Source organism: Mus caroli, chromosome 3, assembly GCF_900094665.2.
Source record: "Mus caroli chromosome 3, CAROLI_EIJ_v1.1, whole genome shotgun sequence".
Taxonomy (NCBI): domain Eukaryota; kingdom Metazoa; phylum Chordata; class Mammalia; order Rodentia; family Muridae; genus Mus; species Mus caroli.
Window position 1 is genome coordinate 35510524 of NC_034572.1, and position 20312 is coordinate 35530835.

Sequence of the window (20312 nt, forward strand, 5' to 3'; positions counted from 1 at the left end):
CAGGTGGATTTCTGAGTTCAAGGCCAGCCTGGTCTACAGAGTGAGTTCCAGGACAGCCAGGGCTACACAGAGAAACCCTGTCTCAAAAACAAAAACAAACAAACAAAAGATTAGTCTATAAAAATGAAAAGAATTCTTTTGGTATTTCTGCAGATAATCCATTCAAATTCAGACTGAATCTTTAAAATTTAGAGTGGTTTTAGAATTGCAGAGCTGAACATTATCATAAAATGATTTTTTTTTCCTTCAAGCTAATAAGCACAAATGGGTACCACTCCACTTAGATGATGTGAGACCAGACAGCCAGGAAAGACCTGGGTCCCGGAACAGCTCTAGATGTCAACCTGAAGCAAATAAACCAACGCACAGTAATAGGAAAAGTGATACACGAAGTAAGTGTCATTTCAAGAGGGACATGAATTCAAACAAACGTAGCTGTAGTGCTGACCGTTGAAACTGTGTAGAGTAAGCTGCAGACACATCTCTGATTCTACAAATCTTCAGAAGACATGTCTGTTAACACAATGTAACTGTCTACAATCTTGTTGGTGTCTTTTATCTTTTTGGTCTTTCCAGACAGGATTTCTTTATGCAGGTCTGGTTGTCCTGGAATCCCCTCTGTAGATCAGGCTGGCCTCAAACTCAGGTCAGCCTGCCTCTGCTTCCTGAGTACTGGAATTCAAAGTGTGTACCACCATCCCCTGACTTAATTTTATATCTTGTTTTATATATTGAGACAGGACCTCACTATTTAGATCACTATCCAGGCACTTATTATGTGATCCTCCTGCCTCAGCCTCCCAAGTACCATCACTCTAGGCTTCTAGTCTTTTTTTAAAGCTTTCTGTCTCCCCATCTACTTTGGCATTACACATTGCTTTAGTTGGGTTGCTCCTTAATTTCCACCATGTCTTAACAGCTCCTCTGCTTTGACTTCCTTGATATTGATTTTTTTAAATAGATAATTGGCTGACGATAGTGATTATGATTTTTCATGACAGGGTCTCTCTCTGTAGCAATCTCTGTCTAGGACTCACTGTGTAATTCTAGGTGGACCTTGAACTCAGAGATTGGCCTGCCTCTGCCTTCAATTAAAATTTTGGAATTAAAGGCAAGATAATAAGGTCATTTTAAACAGATATTCTTTACTTTGGGTTATGTTTTGGGTCATGTTTTCTTAGTTTTTAATGACAAATTTTTAGTAGAACTATTTTTCTTTTTTTAAAGATAGGGTCTTTCTATGTAAACCAGAGATCTACCAGCCTCTCTTTTTATTTCCCAAGTCCTGGGAATAAAGGTGTGTGCCACAGTGCCTGGCATCTAAATACTTTTTAAAATGACATTTATGTTTAAATAACATTAAACTTTTTGTGTTTGTTATGGTATGATGTAAAATAAGGCCTACTTTGGGTTAAGGAAGCTATTTTAGATCTCATTGAATATTGTTGCCCAGACTGGCCTTGAATCTCCCAATAGCTAGGATTGTAGGTGTATAACAATTTTTTAGCAAGGATATTTTAGGGGCTGGAGTGATAGATGGCTCAGTGGTTAAGAATGTTTACCTCTCTTGGAGATCAGTGTTAGCTTCCAGTAGCTTCATGACAGCCCACAACCACCTGGAACTCCAAGGATCCAAGCATCTCTTCTAACATCTGTGGACAGGCCACACTGTGCACAACATGCCAGTGTGTGAGCACATGCACACACACACACACACACACACACACACACACACTCTGTACATATACTGGTTATGTGTTTTAAAAAGTATGCTAAATCCATACACAGGCACACATTTTAAATTGGCATAGAAGTTGGAGTTGCAGGGTCTAGGGCATTGGCTTTCAGCAGGAGAAGATAATGCTTGATGTCCTTACTGAAGCATGAATAGATTCTAGGGGGTGTTGTCTAATGAGTGGACGTGGTGGGTGAGGTAAAGCATCTGAATAGCACAGACTAACTTCATCTCACTCTGTCGAACCAGCATCAAAAGGATGGGGTTGAAAAAGCCTTGTTGCAGGCCATGGTGGCCCATGCCTTTAATCCCTGCACTCAGGAGGTAGAGGCATGGGGATCTCCATGAGTTTGAGGATACCCTCCTGTCTACAGAGTGAGAGTTGTAGAATATTACAGATACAATTCCTCTGATTTTTTTTTTATGTGCTGCCAGCTTCTCTCTTTAAAAACATGCCTTTTATTTGAATGGTAGAATTTCTTCCTTACATGTTTTATAGAAAGTGTATTTCTAGGGAAGTTTTACATGTAAATACCATGGCTGTGGAGCATTGTAAATATGTATATAACAGTATATTCTTGGCAGAAGACCTCTTTGTCTTTCTAGTGTGTCATTTACTTACTATAGAATGTTCTCTATATGCTTAGCACCTCCTTACCCCTACCCACTTTTTATGCCAAAGATATTGACAGTCTGCTTGTGTTTTTTACTGTTTAAATACAGCCTGATTACTATCAACTAGGATAGAAGCTATGAGGTAGCTCCTGCTTAGTAATCTCTTCATTATGGCAGGGTTATGGAGGAATTTCTAGGAGTTCAAGGCCAACCTCTGCTACCAAAGCAGACACTGCCTCAAAAACCCCTAAGCCGAGTCAGGCCTGGGGCTTATCAACACCTGCCTTTAATCCCATCACTTGGGAGGCAGTCCCAGGCAGATCTCTGAAATCAAAGCCAGCAGTCTCACCTACACAGTGATACCTTGCCTGGAAAAAAAAAATCCAAGAGAGGTGGGTAGTGGGTGACTATAATCAAAATGCATTGTATACACATGAAATTATCAAAGAATAAATAAAAGGTGCTTTTAAAATCCAAAGAGACAAAAATTGGGGAGATAGTAGTTACTCTATATTTCATAGAGACTATTGTATTACTTTATTGTAAGTTTGAATATTTTTACTTGAAGGTTGGAGACGGGAGAGAGAAAAGAGAGATGATCAAGATGAAGTATCCAGTGTGAGAAGTGAGGGTGGTACCATCCGAGGTTCCACTAGAGGTCGGGGAAGAGGCCGGGGCCGAGGAAGAGGCCGAGGTCGAGGAAACCCTAGATGTATGACATGAGTTTTTGTTTGTTTGTTTGTTTGTTTGTTTTCCTCTGTTTGATGAGCTTGGAAAAAATTAGCAAATAGTCTTGTTTTTCATGTTACCCTGTATTATGTTAATTTTTTTTTAACCTTTTTATTTGTATGTGTGTGGTTTAGGTCAGGGTGCCATGGTGTGCATGTGGAAATCTAAGGACAAATTGCAGGAGTTGGTTCTCTCTACCATGTGTGATCTGGAGGTTATATGCAGGGTATTAGCTTGGTGACATGGCCTTTCTTTCCCTGCTGAGCTATTTCAGTAGTCCTCTGACACGATGGGTCAGCTAATCATTTTAGTTTGACAGTAAATTTGTGTTTGAGGTTATTCATTTGGATTTCTCTTTATGGTTACTGCAATTTTCTTTTTTAATTTTGTGATCACCTTTCTTTTACTTTGTATCCAGTGAACTTTGATTATTCATATGGTTATCGAGAGCCGGGGGAAAGGACTGAGCAGCCATTGCCTACGGAGATTAATGCCAGCATGATGTTTTACTATGATGATGGCACAGGTGTGCGCGTGTATCCTGTAGAAGAAACACTGCTTAAAGAGTACATTAAGCGCCAAATGTAAGTACATGGCAGACAACGGAAATTTTGATATTTCCCCCCTAGGATATTGAGAAAATAGGGACCCTGGGCTTTTTTTTTTTGTCTCTTTGTTCATATTCCTGTTGTTTCCCAGAGAGTAGTTAAAATGCCATTGCCTAATGAGGAGGTATGAAAAAAAGACTAACACTTCTGTATATTATTTAAAATAAGGAAAATGTGTCTCATTTGCAAGTAGATGTTTATATTAAAATTTGTAAACAAGCAGGGTATGGTACATGTCTATAATTCCAGGACTCGGTTATCTGAGGCAGCATTGCTATGAATTCAAAGCTTACTACTGATTTAGGACTCTGCATTTCAGCACAGTTTTAATTTATGACTACATCAGATGTCTAGTGTAATGTCCCAGGTTTTATAATCTCAGACAAGATTCTGAGGCAATGGGATTAGGCATTTGAGATGCAATAAAAATCAGAATTTACGACATTGATTTATTAGTTAGTGTTGCCAAGACATCAGTAAATATACTTTATAATAACTTTGCACTTTGACTGATATCACACAGGACAGATTTACATCTTATATTTTTAAAGTAGGGTAATTTTCCCCTCTCCCACAAGTGAAATCTTACCCCAAATCAGTTAATCTTTAGACATGCTTAGTTCTTCAAGGTTAAAATTTGTTACCAAGTAATGGAGTAACACACTAGAGTGTGTGAAGTTGTGTGCTCAGTCCTCACTTGCTACCCCAGAGAACTTTGGGTCTGGGCAGCTGTAGGGTTGCCTGTTACAATGTCTCTATGATTTCTCTCCTGGGATCCTGGGCTTTGTCTTTTTTTTTTGTTTGGGTTTTTTTTTTTAAGAGTCTTTTTTTTTTTTTTTTCATTTTATTATATGGATACTTTAAATGTATGTTTTCCAAGTTCTTTGATATTTTTTCTTCTGGGTCTTTTATGACTTTTGTCTGTTTATAATCTGTCTGGGGCAAGGTTAAGTGGGTCTGTGCTTAAATAACTAACCCTGAGTTAGTCTGTGTCCTTCCACTCCGTGGACTTCATGGAGTCAGTGAAGTATAATCTACTCATTCTTCTCTTTGCTTGGCAATGCTGAGAGTCAAAGCCTGGGTTTCTCTACAAGCTATGTTTATTGTGTTACTGTGTTGGCATGTGTTTTACTTAGTTGTATGCTGGCTGCTAGGGGTCCTAACATACAAAGTTAGTGTGGTGTTTGGCTGGGAGCAGGGGGAGCAAAGTACCTTTTTTTTGAGTATGAATCACCAAAAGACATTCTCAAGTGCACTGTTCTTCCCAGTGTTTGGGAGGCAGTAAACTGATATGTTTAGCTTTATTATTATTATTTAGTATTTAAATGAAGCAGGTGGAGGTAGCTTGTAATGGAATCTTTCAGTGAAGTGACTCATTGAAAAATTCAGGGCTCTAGAATTTTTACTTACCCAGTAAGTATATGGCTAGATTCTGAACAATATAAACAAATGGATTTTAAAATTATATTTTGTTATATAGTTTAGTTAAACTATTAGCATTAATTTTTAATACGTTTCTGCATGTGTATGAAAGAAATTATCAACTGAGCAGGGTTTTTGCTGTGTGCTATGTTATATCCCATGTATATTTACCTAACCTCTAATATGGTAGTATTATTAGCCAGAGAGATTAATTTGATAACAGTTGTTGTAAGCAGTGGGTACACATCTGTGTTGCCAAATGAGTGGATGAACTCATGTCCTCTTTTCTTAGTGAGTATTACTTCAGCACAGAGAACTTGGAACGGGACTTCTTTCTTCGAAGAAAGATGGATGAGCAGGGGTTCCTGCCCATTTCCCTGATTGCTGGTTTTCACCGTGTGCAGGCTCTCACCACAAACCTTAATCTCATCTTGGAGGTAAATATTCATTTAAAAAAATAATAAGACAGCTAAACTTAAAACTGTCCTTAAAAAGTGTTTAAAAGAGCAGAGCATTGGGCCAATATACACAAGATCCTGCCTGGGTTTATCACCAGAAGTAGCCCCCCACCCCCAAAAAATGCAAAGAAAAGTGGGCTGTTGAGATGCTTCCCTGAGTGAGGGTGCTGCTTGCTATCAACCCTGAGATCTGTGTCCTATCCCTAGAATCCATGTGGTGGTGGAAGGAGAAAACTGTGTACAAGCTGTCTTGGCGCCACATGTTCACCATGGCTTACACATGCAAGGCCACACTGTGCACAACATGCCAGTGTGTGAGCACATGCACACGCACACACACACACTCTGTACATATACTGGTTATGTGTTTTAAAAAGTATGCTAAGATGTTTGCTAAGAATTACTTGGGAAGTTCAAGACAAGTCTGAGCTACAGAGCAAGACCCTTTCTCAAAATTAATCAGCCTCCTAACTCCCAGAGAATTATGCTAGGTATGGAAATTTAAAGCCACTCAGAAGTCAGAGAGTATAATTCCTTGAGTCCATATGTTCTAGGTCAGCTGTCATCTCAATAAAGACAATAAAAAGCTGTCAATCTGTTCTTCCTAAGTTCAGAGAACATCTCAGCTTTTTTCTATTTTTATAAGACTTAAATGTCTGCCTTTGAAAACTTGAACTTTTAGTATTCTTTAATCTTCTTTCAGACTGCTCTAAACTAACATGCAATCCTACTTATTAACTATTGAATTTTTATGTGCTCTGGGAAACCTTCCCCCTTCACATGAATGCACATGTACACATGCTCACTCATGGATGCAGGATAGCTCAGACTTGTTTTAAACCGAACTACTTATTCTCCTGTCCCTACCACCAAAGGATTGTGTCACCCGTGAGTGTCTATCTAGTCAGGAAGTTAATTGGAGAAAGCTTTTCTAGCTGTGGTAGTACTGCCTTTAATTAAGTGTTTTGGTTTTTTTTTTTGTCTTGTTTCTAGAAATTCAACATTTTTTTATTTTTCATCTTCTACATATATGACAGTCCCTGTGTAGGCAGTCTCTCTCCTACATAGCCCCTAGCAAGAATGATCTTTTGTCTTGTAGCTTTTATTTTTCATGATACCATATAAATTAGTAAATTGGAATGTTGTAGCCTTTGTTTCTTAATTCTTTCTCTTTTCTTTTTTTCCTTTCTCTGTTTTCTTTTCTTTCTTTCTTTCTTTTTTTTTTTGCCCTCCATAAGGCCCAGGCTGGGATCCTCCGTCTCTGCCTCTGTCTCCCTGGTGCTGCACTGCAGGTCTGAGGCACAAGTGCTCCTGACCTCTTTGACACAGTGCCTTTGAGATTGCTTTGCCGTATGTTTCAGCTCCTCGCCCCCTTTTTGTTGCTGATCACTATTCTGTAGTACAGATGTCCTTAGCGTATTCATGCACTGATGGATGATTGTAAATAGACTGAGGTCTCATGTGAATGTCTTTTCATTTATGCTGAGTTCCTAGAACTGTGGTTGCTAGGATATGTAGTAACTTGCCCTGATTTGATATCATCTACACAGCTAAACATTATGAATCAATTTTTTAAAAAGGTAGCCAGGCTGGCCTTAAACTCACAGAAATCCTGCCCTAGCCTCCTGTGTATTGGCATTGCAGGTATGAGGCTCATGAGGTACACTCAACTTGCATCTTGATTCTTATCCCATAACTTCCTTGCTATTGATGTCTGCAGTAGGTCCAATTGATCCTGGTTCTGTAGCTTACCAGCTCTGTAACTGTAAGGTCACTGTAGGGTAACAGTAGGTTATTTACTTCCATCTTAAATCTTGTGCTCTTCATCAACTGATTTTGTGGCTGCTCATTCCCTTTGTCTTGGGTTCTCATAGATGTAGATCTTCCAGCACTAAGGGATGAATCTCTGCAATTTGTGATTAGTACTTGCTATTTTAAAAAGCCAAACAGACATTTAGCATGTTGGTGAGTGGGGATGGTTAGCCATGATGTGTGTGTGTGTGTGTGTGTGTGTGTAGGTCAAAGGATAACTTAGGAGCTGGTGCTCTTCTCCTACCAATTGGGCTCCAGAGTGAACTCAGTTCATCATATCAGGAGTCTATACCAGCTAAGATATCTCATTAGTCCAGGACTCTTCCTCCTCCTTTTTTCTTTTTCTTACTCAGGGTTTCTCTTTGTAGTCGTCACTTTCCTGGAACTTGCTGTGTAGACCAGCTGGCTTTGAAGTGACAGAGATCCTCTTGCCTCTGCCTCCCTGATTGCTGGGATTAAAGGTGTGTACCACTATCACCTTTTGTATTCTTTATAACTGTATTATGAAGAAAAATGCCCAGTTGATCTGCTAGTCAGAACTTTGGATGCCCCCCAAATATCAGTTTATACAGGATCTCATTTCGATCAAGCTTTGGAATTTATGAAAATGCCAGGGTTTTTTTTGTTGTTGTTTTTGTTTTTTAAATTTTTTTTAAGATTTAAGATGCTTGACTTTTTTGCATATAGTTGTTCCTTTTAGAATTGTGTCTGCTTGTTTCTTTGACACAGGATAGTAATCCTCTAATCCTCCTGCATCACCCTCCCTAGTGTTGAGAAAATTGGCATGTACCATCATGTCTGCCTGTTGGGATCCACCTGTTCTTTTACTAAGGACAGAATTGTTTTAACTTTTAAAAATACTGGCAGGAGTGGGTTCAATACCCACCTCAATGCTTAACATCCCGAATGAAAGACACACACAGCCTTTATATTTTGATATGCCTTAATCAGCACAATAGCTGGGCTACTGCCTAACCTCCACTACTGATAGAATCTACCTCCCTCTCATAATTCTGAGTTACAATTTACTAAATTCTGTGTTCTATCTTGGCTGCTCTGGACCCAGAGGTCTGCCCAACTGTGCTGCATTCTTTTGGCTCCTTCACATGTTGTCTCTCATCTCCTCCACACTGTCTTGGCATAGTGGATTTCCCTTCTGCCCTCTAGGTCACCGGAATCTTCTCTGTCTGACCTGCCCAGCCACTGGCTACCTGCATCTTTATTTACCAATCAGAACCAACTGGGGGCAGGTTCCCAGAAGCTACATGCAGACACTGGTGTAAGCAATTTTGGAAACCCAAATTAACATTAGAATTCAAGCAGCATTAGGCCAAACCCACTACACAGAAAGCAAAGTCTTGTGCATGAATCTCTAAGTTGTCTTTTACATACAAATAAATTCCATAGGATCTGTAACAGTTTTTACCTCACCTTTGGCCAGTCAGTTGTTCCCTTGTTAGTAATCAGTGTGATTAAAAAAAAGAAAAAAAAAAAAAAACCAACAGGTACCATTATCATTAAAAGTGTGATTTCTTTTTTGTATATTCCTCTTGAGATATGGTCTTACATAGCACAGGTTTGACCTGCATTCATACCAGACTATGAAACTTTGGATAACCTTTCATTCTTGATCATTTTACCCCTATCACCTGAATGAGTGCTGGGTTACAGGCACACATGGCCACACGTGGCTTTTCTGGGGTTACTTGTGATCAAACCCGGGACATCAATCATGTAGAGAAGAGCTCTAGAAAGTGAGCTCTATCTTCAGCTTGTTTATTCACTTGTGCTGACAGTGGGAGTTGGGGAGTACAGGGTTTCATGGAGTGCAGCCTATCCTCAAGCTCACTATGGGGCCTAGAACTTTGCTTACCCCCATTTCCTGAGTTCTGTTTCTTGTTTTGTCTTTTTGAGACAGAGTCTTAATATATATTATTAGCTCTGGCTAGCCCAGAGCTTTCTGTATAGACCAAGCGGACCTCAAACTTGTCACATTCCTTTTGCCTCTGCTGCCTGATCACTGAAATTACAGACACGGATCAATTTACTGTTTGTCTCAGACACATTGATTATATTACAGTCTACTAACTCAGAGCTTTGCAAGTTTTAGATTAGAAACACAAAGCACACAACCAAGACCGTTTAACCGTAACTTTAATGCTGACGTTCGCTATTGCCAGGCACTTAAGGACAGCACAGAAGTAGAAATCGTGGATGAGAAAATGAGGAAGAAGATAGAACCAGAAAAATGGCCAATTCCAGGCCCTCCTCCACGAAATGTGCCACAAACAGACTTCTCTCAGTTGATTGATTGTCCGGAGTTCATACCTGGCCAGGCCTTTGGCTCCCACACAGGTAACTGCTTTTTGTCTAGTGCAAACAGTGTAACAGTGGGCTGCTTGTGAGGTTTCCTACTCATCTGTAGTTTATTGAGCTTTCGTAGCAAAACTAAAGATAATTAAATGACTCTTGGTCCTCCAAATCCTACCTATGTTTTCTCCCCGCTAGACTATAATTATGCAGAATCATAGTGTTTCTTGATGTTAGATTTTTTTGTGTGTGCTGTCTTGTGTGGACTTTCTTCCTATCTTCTTTTAAATTCTACTAAATGACTATATATCATGCCACTTCTCTTCATCTAAAACTGAAAGAGCCAAAATTTATACCCAAGGTGGGCTAGCCTTCCTTTACTTTTGCTACCAATGTACTTTAACCCTGTCTTGAAAATATAAGATAATCCATATTCTAAAATAGTATTGGGATTTTCTTCAACCTGGTTCTTTTGAGTTTCCAAAAACTGTTAGTGTTAAGAATTTTTTGCCTGGTTCATTTTAAAGATAATTGCTCTTGGGAAAAATATGTGTGCTTAACCTTTTTTCAGTCAGGGTGATGATCTACTGATGCTCTTGGATGTCATATGATCGGAATATACAGTGGAGTAGGTGACTCCCTGAAATACCATGTAAATATGAGAGCAAATCGTGCTGCAGAAGTGAGCGTGACCACACTGTCTTCTGTGCAAGAATGTCTACGCCCACCCACCCCCTTGTGGAGAAGGTTGGGCCAGCCTGCAGTGGAGAAAACCACCTTTACCATAATGATGTGAGACAGACCGGAGGACTGCGGTTACTGTAGGGGCTTCTCCTTTCTATGTCATTAGCTTAGGCTGCACGGGCTACTTCATTCATGGTGGGAAAGTTAATTGTTATCATTGGGGAAATACTGCAAATTTTATCTTTTGTTTCCAGGCATTTATACTTTGCCCAGATCAATAAAGCAGAAAAAGAGAGGATTGAGTAGCATTTCCAAAATTGTTAGGTCCTTTGCTATCTGACTTGCTCTTTAATATAGTATACTTTGCATAACTCACATGTTGTCATTTTTCACATGTACTATAAGATGTATTAATGTGAATACTTAAGGGGTAAGAAATTTAAGTTAAATAAATAAGGGCATTTTTCCTTTATGCTTCAGAATTGTTTTTAAGGGCTTTTCTTTTTTATTGTTTATTTATTATTGTGTGCATATGACATGTATGTTTTCTGAGTGTGGGCATATGTGTGCCATGGTGTGTATGTGTGGAGGTAAGAGGACAACTTTACAGAGTTGGTTCTTTATTTCCACTGTGGGGCTCAGGTATTAAACTCAGGTGGTTAGATATGCCCAGCAAGTGCCCTTACCTTCTGAGCCATTTTGCTGGCTTCAAAATTGTATTTCATATACTGGCATGAAAGTACTACCTGCCTATCTGTGTTCCTCAAACTGTAAACCAGAATAAATCCCTCTTGTTAGGAATTTGGGGACTGCAATGAAAAAAATAATAATAATAAAGTTAGTACGAAGAATAACCTGCTGTGCTACCCTGACCATGTGGTATGTAGGCTTTTAGAACTGGTCTACAGAAGGGATGTGAAAGACTTGGATGCAGAGCTCTGTGGGTCATTCTGAGTGGCTTATGGGAGACCAGCATGCCAATGAACAGCTAGAAAGTGAACATTATGCTCAGGAGTTTTCAGAGAGGTACAAGTAAACTGTGGAAAGGTGAGCTAAAGGCTATTTGCATTTTCTTCTGAAGGAGAATATGGGTGTAATCTGCCCATTCCTGAAAAAGTTAAGTCATAAAGTGATTTGAAGTTTGTTTGGCAGTGGCAGGTTCAAGACTGAGGCATGTTTACTACTCACGGTGCTTATTCAGATCTGTAGCAGGAGAAAGCAGGAGGACTGGAAAACGTGCAGTTTGGGGAATAAAGGAGTGCACCGAGCAGAGTGCACAGAGCTTTTTATAATTAAGGAAATTAGTACCATTGTTTACTGAGGCAGGACAGATGCCCTGAGAGTAAAACCTATGGAAGTCTCCAACTAGTGAAAATAGGAATTGATTTGAAAGAAGAGAAACTAAACTGAGACTGTGGCTATGTGAACAGACTTTTATGAGAACTGTTTCCCGGTTTTGGAAGCCCATGTTTGTGGGAAGGCTGGTTACAGGCTAGTTAAGCTGCTTACAGGTAATAGGAGCCAGCGCAGCACCTCAGTCTGGCAGTAGAACTTGGATGCTTCATCAGCATGTAAAATGCAAGTTACAGGGTCATGGGGGCTTACACCATTGTTTGAAGCTCTATAAGGTCAAGTTGCAAAGTAGACTTCCAGGCTGTTGGGAGTTCCAGAATTGTGGAACACCTACTAAGGAAAAGTGGAATAGAATCATCCCATGAGAGAGGCTATCTATACTAGAGGTGACAAAGTTGGAGGGTGGAGCTGTTCATGGTCATTGGATCCCAGATGATAGTCCCACAAGCCCCAGATACTGGTGATGGTATAGTGCTTGCCCTCCTAGGTTTAGATGTCGCTTTGATCCAATCTTCCCTTGCCATACCCCATTCCTCTCTGTTGGAATGGAAATGTTTACTCTATATGCCTTTGTACATTGGAAGTATGTAACTTGTTTTCTGAAACTATAGAAACTCACGGCTAAGACCTTGCCTTGCATCTCAGAGCCTTTGGGTTTTTGAACAATGTTGGGACAATTAAAGACTGGTGACTTTTGAAGTCAGACTGAATTTATTTTGCTTTATGAGCCTATGGGAGTCAGAGATGAAATGTAATTGTTTAAAAGTGATTTATTTGATAGTCAGGTTGACAAGGAGTGTACTTGTGATAATTAATCTTCGTTGTTAACTTGACTGGTTATGTCTGTGGGGGCATTTCCAGAGAGGTTTAACTGAAGAGGGAAGACCCATCCTAAGCATAGGCTGGGTGCTTGGCCTGAGTACCAGCATTCATCTCTCTGTGCTTCCTGACTGCAGACGCAGTGTGACCAGCCACCTCATGCTCCTATCACCATGCCTTCCCTGCCATCATGGATTCTGCCCTTCAAACTGTGAGCCAAAATAAATCCTTCTTCCCTTAAGTGGCTTCTTGTCAAGTGTCTTGATGCAGCGACATAAAGAGACAGCTAATTTACAGCCTAGCAGTAAACAATGATGGATATTTTTAGATATTTCTGTTTGAGACCAAAATATTTCCTTTGGTTTTATTCCTTTTAAATTCCATATGTAAAGGTATTTGGATTATAATTGCAAACCATACACAAAATTTGTTACTCTTTAAAGCACAAAGAACTAGTTTCTGGTGTTTATCTTTCCATAGTTTTCTACCCATAATGTTGTCTCTCTGCAAGAACTACTGTATGTTTTTAAAGAGAAGTGAACTTTAGGTTTCTAGTCCTAAAGATTATTCAAATAACTGAAAATAAAACCACGTGTAAACTTGGGATCCTTTTAGCCAGCTTATGAACAACTAGTTGGGAACTTTGGATAATATAGAAACTATTTTTTATACCAGATAGCTGTAAACTTGGGGTTCAAGATGATATTGTAGCCAGCTTATGAACAAGTAATTGAGAATGTTTGGTAATGTGGACATTTTTTTTCCATAAGATAGCCAAGATAGGCCAGTCAAGTTGGAGTTGCCTTTCCATTAATAATTTATGTATTATTAATAAAATTGCAGGAATAAAAATAAAAGTTTTATACATTTTACCTTTTTAACATGTTCAGATGCACTTTTTATGTTCAGCATGAAAAAATGTCACGTTGATATCAGCTGCTTTGTATTGCAAAAGAGCAAGCAGATGCCAGATGTATGGGATGCTGACAGAATCATGCTGATGCACATTAGCTCAGGAGTAAATCTGTCCTCCATTTCCTATAAATCTTCATATCTGACCTTGTTAGTCTACTTGTAGAATGCTTGGAGAAATAGTATGTCACTGGACATGAGAAGAAATAAGGTAGGACTACAGACAGCCTTAGGTAATTATAGGTGGCTACAAGAAGTGAAGCTTTTATCAAATACCCTTTAATATCAAATTAGATTATCTTAATAACTTTTGATTGGTTTCTGTGCCATCTGTACAGTAAAATATTTTAACATAATTGATCCTTTTTATCACAGAAATGTAAATATCTACTTTTTCCTCTTTGGAGGTTGAATTGTGTGACATGAGTTGGCACTGCCACTGAGCAGAAGATTTTAATCAGCACAAAAGGTTGATTTTGAGACTGGTAAGATGACTTCTGGAATGCAAGGTTTGCTGTGTGGGTGTTGTGTACTGTCAGCTCACGATGTGGGAGAGGAAATTGTTACTGAATAGACTGTGGGACTTCCTTTGAAAGCTGCATGTAGAGGTTCTTAAATCCTCATTACTCAGAACTGTAGTAAACCCACAGTGAGGGGAAAAGCCTCTATATTTAAGTAGACGTTTTTCTTTGGAGAGGCAAACTGACATTTTTCATTTAATATAAAATCAGCAAAGGTAAATTGTCTATATTATCATAAATTGTAACCAAGGTGTTATATATGGCCAAATAATTTCTATCTATATAAATTAATGTTAGAATCTCCAAATCTCAATCTTTTGATTTTTAGGTTATTAAAAATAAGTAAAGTATTTTAGTTATAAAGGAAATTATGAATATATGAAGTGGTATATATGTTTAAGCATAAAGAGAACAACTTTCATCCTAATATTGTTAATTTTACTCTTTGCCAAATTTTTTAATATTTCATTTCTAAGCACATAAATTCTTAGTATTATAAAACAACTATATTCCTGTAACTGTAAACCTATAATCAAGCTTAGAAGACCTTAAGAGATGACTATATATAACTGTTAGATAAGTATAAGAAAGCTTTTTTTTTTCTTCTGACCTCAGGAAAGTTCTAAACTTTTTTTTTCTTTTTTCTTTTTATTAGATATTTTCTTTATTTACATTTCAAATGCTATCCCGAAAGTTCCCAATATCCTCCCCCTACCCTGCTCCCCTACCTACCTACTCCTGCTTCTTGGCCCTGGCATTCTCCTGTACTGAGGCATATAAAGTTTGCAAGACCAAGGGGCCTCTCTTCCCAATGATGGCCGGCTAGGCCATCTTCTGATACATAGTAGTAAAACAGTAACTACTGGGGCTGGAAAAGATAGTTTTAGTTATTGAGAACACTGTCTGCTCTTCCAGAAGGCTCATGTAGTACAACTCACAACAGCTTATACCTCCAGCTCCAGGGGATTCAGCACCCTGTTCTGACCTACTCAGGCACCCCAGACACATGTGGCACCACCCCCCATAAAAACAAACATAATAACCAACAGTTTTAATTTTCTCATTGTTGTTCCAGTTGCTATTCTGGCATTTAGATTCTATCCCTATGTAGTAATTCAGTTAAATTTAGTGATAGTTATATAAGGAACTAAGTCATTCATCCCCACAGTTAACAAAATAGTGGTTCTTTGGTCATTGTATAAATATTTGAGCATTAAGAAAACAGGAGTTGCCGGGCGTGGTGGCTCGAGCCTTTAATCTCAGCACTTGGGAGGCAGAGGCATGTGGATTTCTGAGTTCGAGACTAGCCTGTTCTACAGAGTGAGTTCCAGGACAGCCAGGGTTATACAGAGAAACCCTGTCTCGAAAAAACCAAAAGGGGGGAAAAAACAAACAAACAAAAACAGGAGTTGTGTTTTCCTATTGGTGTGAAAAAGTATAATTCCTTATTTCATATGTTTAAATTGGTTTTATGATTTTTATGAGTAACTTGGTGATAAATGTACCGTTTATGGAGTGTCAGTATCCCAGGAGGGATTTTTGAACCCTACATATAATTTCAAAGTTTGTAGAAGCCTTAAATAAATTACAAAATATTTTCCAGGTATAGGAACAGACACTTTTGACCCTAGCTCCAGGAGGCAGAGGGAAGATCTTTTGTGAGTTCCAGGCCAACCTGGACTGCCTAACAAGTGCAAGACTTAACAAACCAGAACAAAAATAAAACCCCAGCAACTAAACAAAAACATTTAAGTTTCAGTAATATTCTTATATTCAGTAACATTTATTTGACATAGCCACATCATTACAACATGCCTAATGTAAATCTTGGCTCATTTGGAACAGAAGGTACCAGGGTTTTTTTTAGCAGCACTTTACAATTGTCTTGAGCATAATTCAAAACTGACCTTACTTCAAGTTCTACGCTGCACATAACTAGAGTTAATTATATTGTATAATTTTTTCTTTTCCTGTGGTATCAGATCTAAAGACCAGGCATGAGCCATATGTTTACAAGCCCATGCCCTACTATATTGACTGGGATATTCTGGAGCATTTTCTATTTTAAATCTACTTTTTAAAAATAATAGTGATTTGATGAATACATCCATGTGCCAAAGACAAAGATACTAAATCCAGCTCTAGCATGTTTATGGAAATAAATCCTGCAACCCTCATCACACACACTCCTGGTCTGTTATAATTTAGTCATTAAAAGACTCAGTTTTCATCTATCTCAGATTTCTGCATAAAGCATTCACCCTTGAGGTATTTTTAATGAAAGTAATGATGCTTAGAACTTTAAAACATACTCTCTCTCTCTCTCTTCTTCCTCCCTCCCTTCCTTCCTTCCTTCCTTCCTTCCTTCCTTCCTTCCTTCCTTCCTTCCTTCCCACTCCAGATTTTATCACCCCCCCTTCTACCCTCCACGAATGTAGGGTATCCCTCATTCTCACAAATGATCTTCCCTCTGCCTCCTGGAGCTAGAATCAAAGTGTCTGTTCCTACACCTGGCAAATATTTTGTAATTTATTTAAGGCTTCTACAAACTTTGAAATTATATGTAGGGTTCAAAAATCCCTCTGGGACACTGACGAATCCCTCACCTCCTCCTCAACCCGATCTCAACAAGGATGTCTCCACTCTCACCCCACCTGACCGCTAAACTCCCTGGGGCCTCCAGTCTCTGGAGGGTTAGGTGCAATCTTCTCTGATTGAACCCAGACCTGGCAGACCTCTACTGTATGTGTTAGGGTTTTACTGCTGTGAACAGACACTATGACCAAGGCAAGTCTTATAAAAAAAAACAACAACATTTAATTGGGGCTGGCTTACAGGTTCAGAGGTTCAGTCCATTATCATCAAGGTGGGAGCATGGCAGTATCCAGGCAGGCATGGCGCTGGAGGAGCTGAGAGTTCTGTCTTCATCCAAAGGCTGCTAGTGGAAGACTGACTTCCAGGCATCTATGGTGAGGATCTTATACCCACACCCACAGTGACACACCCATTCCAACCAGGTCACACCTATTCCAACAAGGTGCAATCTTCTCTGATTGAACCCAGACCTGGCAGACCTCTACTGTATGTGTGTTGTGGGCCTCATATCAGCTGGTGTATGCTGTCTGTTTGGTGGTCCAGTGTTTGAGAGATCTCAGGGGTCTAGATTGAGACTGCTGGTTCTCCTACAGGATCACCCTTCTCTTCAGCTTCTTTCTACCTTCTCTAATTCAACCACAGGGGTCAACAGCTTCTGTACATTGTTTGAGTGCAAATATCTGCATCTGACTCTTCCAGCTGCTTGTTGGGTCTTCCGGAATACGGTCATGCTAGGTCCCTTTTTGTGAGTGTTCCATAGTTTCAGTAATAGTGTCAAGACTTGGAGCATACACTTATAAAATAAATCTTTGTATATATTTATTTAAGGTGAAGGAAGGTCTTAATTTTAAAAATAATTCATTCACTCTTATTGTGTATGTTTGTCTTCCCCCTCTTCCCATGTATACCATGTATGTGCCTAGTGGCGATCAGAGAGGGAGCCATATACCCTCAAACTGAAGTTCTAGATTGTTGTGATCTGCCATGTAGATGCTGAGACCTGTAAAGAACAGCAGGTGCTCCTACCCACTAAGCCATTTCTCCAACCCCAAGAAAGTCCTTTGAAATTCTGAAAGGGCTAGATGTTATTGCTGGAGCTGTGTGCTTAACCGTGATGACATGTGTTTTGCAGTCTTACAAGAGTATGCAGTAAGTGGGCACACTGTCTTTCATACAGGGAATGTGAATATAGGAGTAATTGCTACTGTAGTTTAGATCTTTTTCAGTCAAGAAATCGTATCTGAGACTTAATAGCAGTTGAAATCTTATAGTTCAATGTTCAGATTGAAGACTTCACAGTTTTGGTCCTCACGTGGAGTGACCATCATAATTAGTGACTCAGAGATTCTTTTTTTTTATTAGATATTTTCTTTATTTACATTTCAAATGCTATCCTGAAAGTTCCTAAACCCTCCCCCTACCCTGCTCCCCTACCCACCCACTCCCACTTCTTGGTCATGGTATTCCCCTGTACTGGGGCATATAAAGTTTGCAAGAACAAGGGAACTCTCTTCCCAATGATGGCTGACTAGGCCATCTTCTGCTACATATGCAGCTAGAGACAGGAGCTCTAGAATTTATGAAATTCTTGGGCAAATGGATGTATCTGGAGAATATCATCCTTAGTGAGGTAACCCAATCACAAAAGAAGTTACTTGATATGCACTCACTAATAAGTGGATATTAGCCCAGAAACTTAGAATACTCAAGATACAATTTGCAAAACACAAGAAAATCAAGAATGAAGACTAAAGTGTGGATACTTCATTCCTCCTTAGAATAGGGAACAAAACACCCATGGAAGGAGTTACAGAGACAAAGTTTGGAGCTAAGATGAAAGGATGGACCATCCAGAGACTACCCCACCCGGGGATCCATCCCATAATCAGCCACCAAACCCAGACATTATTGCATATGCCAGCAAGATTTTGCCGAAAGGACCCAGATAGAGCTGTCTTGTGTAAGGCTATGCCACTGCCTGGCAAATACACAGGGGCCCCAATGGAGGAGCTAGAGAAAGCACCCAAGGAGCTGAAGGGGTCTGCAGCCCTATAGGTGGAACAACAATATGAACTAACCAGTGCCCCCAGAACTCATATCTCTAGCTGCATATGACTCAGATATTAAAGCTGTAACGATTGTGATGTTCTGTATAAGTATTGGTGAAATTCATTCATTCAAGAGCTTTCCTTTTGAATAGTTAAAAGAGTGAATCTTGCAAGCCTTTCATACTTGAAAACCATGGAAAGGTTTTGAAATTGATATCATGTTTTTGTGCAGGAAAAGTCCATATTAAGGCAAGATGAAATACAGTTTATAGGTAAGAAGAACCAGTATTTTAATTGCAGAACTGATTTAAAATTTTAGTTTCTACCCCAAACTCTCCAAGAATTGGAAGTCCATTGACCCCCAAAGAAAAATACTGAAACAAATACCCTCCAAGTGATATCAGAGGTTTGTCTACCAGCTTACCTGACCTGGACTCAGAACCAGGGTTCTGAAGAGGGTGAATGTGAATCATCGCCTGTCCCCAGTGACACTGAATGTAAGTGTACAAACCCAATGAATGTGTGTGTGCCTTGGGTATAATGTATAATTAAGGAATTTTCTGTTGGTCATATATGTAGATTTTGAAAGGTTTTAGAAAGTGGAATTGTGGCCTTCAAGAGAAACTTGGGGTTACTTTTTAAATTTTTCTTATTTCACATAATGGTTTGCTTGCATGTATATCTGTGTGACGGTATGAGTTACAGACAGTTGTGAGCTGCCATGTGGGTGTTGGGAATTGATCCCAGATCCTCTGAAATAGCAGCCAGCACTTCTAACCACTGAGCCATCTCTACAGCTCCAAGATTTATCTTTTATTATTAACATAACTTGAGAATGCTTTGACTTGCTCTTTATTACTATTTTTTCCTAAGTGACTAGTTTAAATTTGAATAATATTTCTATTTTTCTAATGTTTAAAATTTTCCAAATTTTGAAATAATATAATTATTCCTAAGGCTCTTAGGGCATTGCAGGCTTCAGCATGTTAGGGTGAATTACTTTAAAAAATAAACAGATGATTGTAAACAGGCCAGAGAAAACTATCTTGAATTTTTTGATTGTTGACAGATACACAACTTACTATAAAATGTTGTTACTTTAGCTGAATAACTACTTGGTACAATTAAATGTCTGAAAACAAGTAAAATTGTGGGCTTATGTGGGTGTGAGTAACTTGTCCTGTGATGGGTACAGTGGTTTTATAGAGTGCTTATTATTATAGAATGGGGAAAGCGGATGAAGGATGGGTCACATCTACCATCTCTTACAGTTATGTGAACTTACAGTTACTGCAAAATTACTTCATTAAGGTTTAGAATAAGTGCTGCTTGGATGTTCATGCGGAAGGTAAGCTCTCAAGGAAAGGTAATCAAAAATACGTGGCTGAACTGTGGGAAGAAAAAAATGCTGGAATTTTTTTTATTGGGTATTTATTTCATTTACATTTCCAATGCTATCCCAAAAGTTCCCCACACACTCTCCCACCCACCCACTCCCACTTCTTGGCCCTGTCGTTCCCCTGTACTAAGGCATATAAAGTTTGCACGACCAATGGGCCTCTCTTTCCACGGATGGCCGGCTATTCTGATTCATATGCAGCTAGAGACATAAGCTGGGGACTCGGGGTACTAGTTAGTTTATATTGTTGTTCCACCTATAGGGTTGCAGATCCCTTTAGCTCCTTGGGTAC

At 39.2% G+C, this 20312-nt stretch overlaps 2 protein-coding genes across 7 annotated transcripts in view; both read left to right on the plus strand.

Annotated features, from left to right (window-relative positions):
- The window catches only part of LOC110291105 (la-related protein 1B-like), a 29908-nt gene extending 19056 nt beyond the window's left edge, over positions 1-10852 (plus strand). For 4 of the 6 annotated variants that reach the window (XM_029474925.1, XM_021158061.2, XM_021158060.2 and 1 more), the window contains 6 exons: positions 252-392; positions 2919-3062; positions 3498-3663; positions 5402-5546; positions 9560-9734; positions 10261-10852. In XM_029474925.1, the coding sequence (XP_029330785.1) occupies positions 252-392; positions 2919-3062; positions 3498-3663; positions 5402-5546; positions 9560-9734; positions 10261-10280 (791 nt within the window). In that variant the 3' untranslated portion in view covers positions 10281-10852. The remainder of the gene's footprint in view (positions 1-251; positions 393-2918; positions 3063-3497; positions 3664-5401; positions 5547-9559; positions 9735-10260) is intronic. The other 2 variants (XM_029474926.1, XM_029474928.1) reach the window with 1 other exon arrangement.
- Positions 10853-10933: 81 nt separating this feature from the next.
- The window catches only part of LOC110291106 (la-related protein 1B-like), a 71002-nt gene continuing 61623 nt past the window's right edge, over positions 10934-20312 (plus strand). Inside the window, exon 1 of the mRNA XM_021158062.2 lies at positions 10934-13942. The gene's annotated coding sequence lies outside the window, so the exon portion shown is untranslated. The remainder of the gene's footprint in view (positions 13943-20312) is intronic.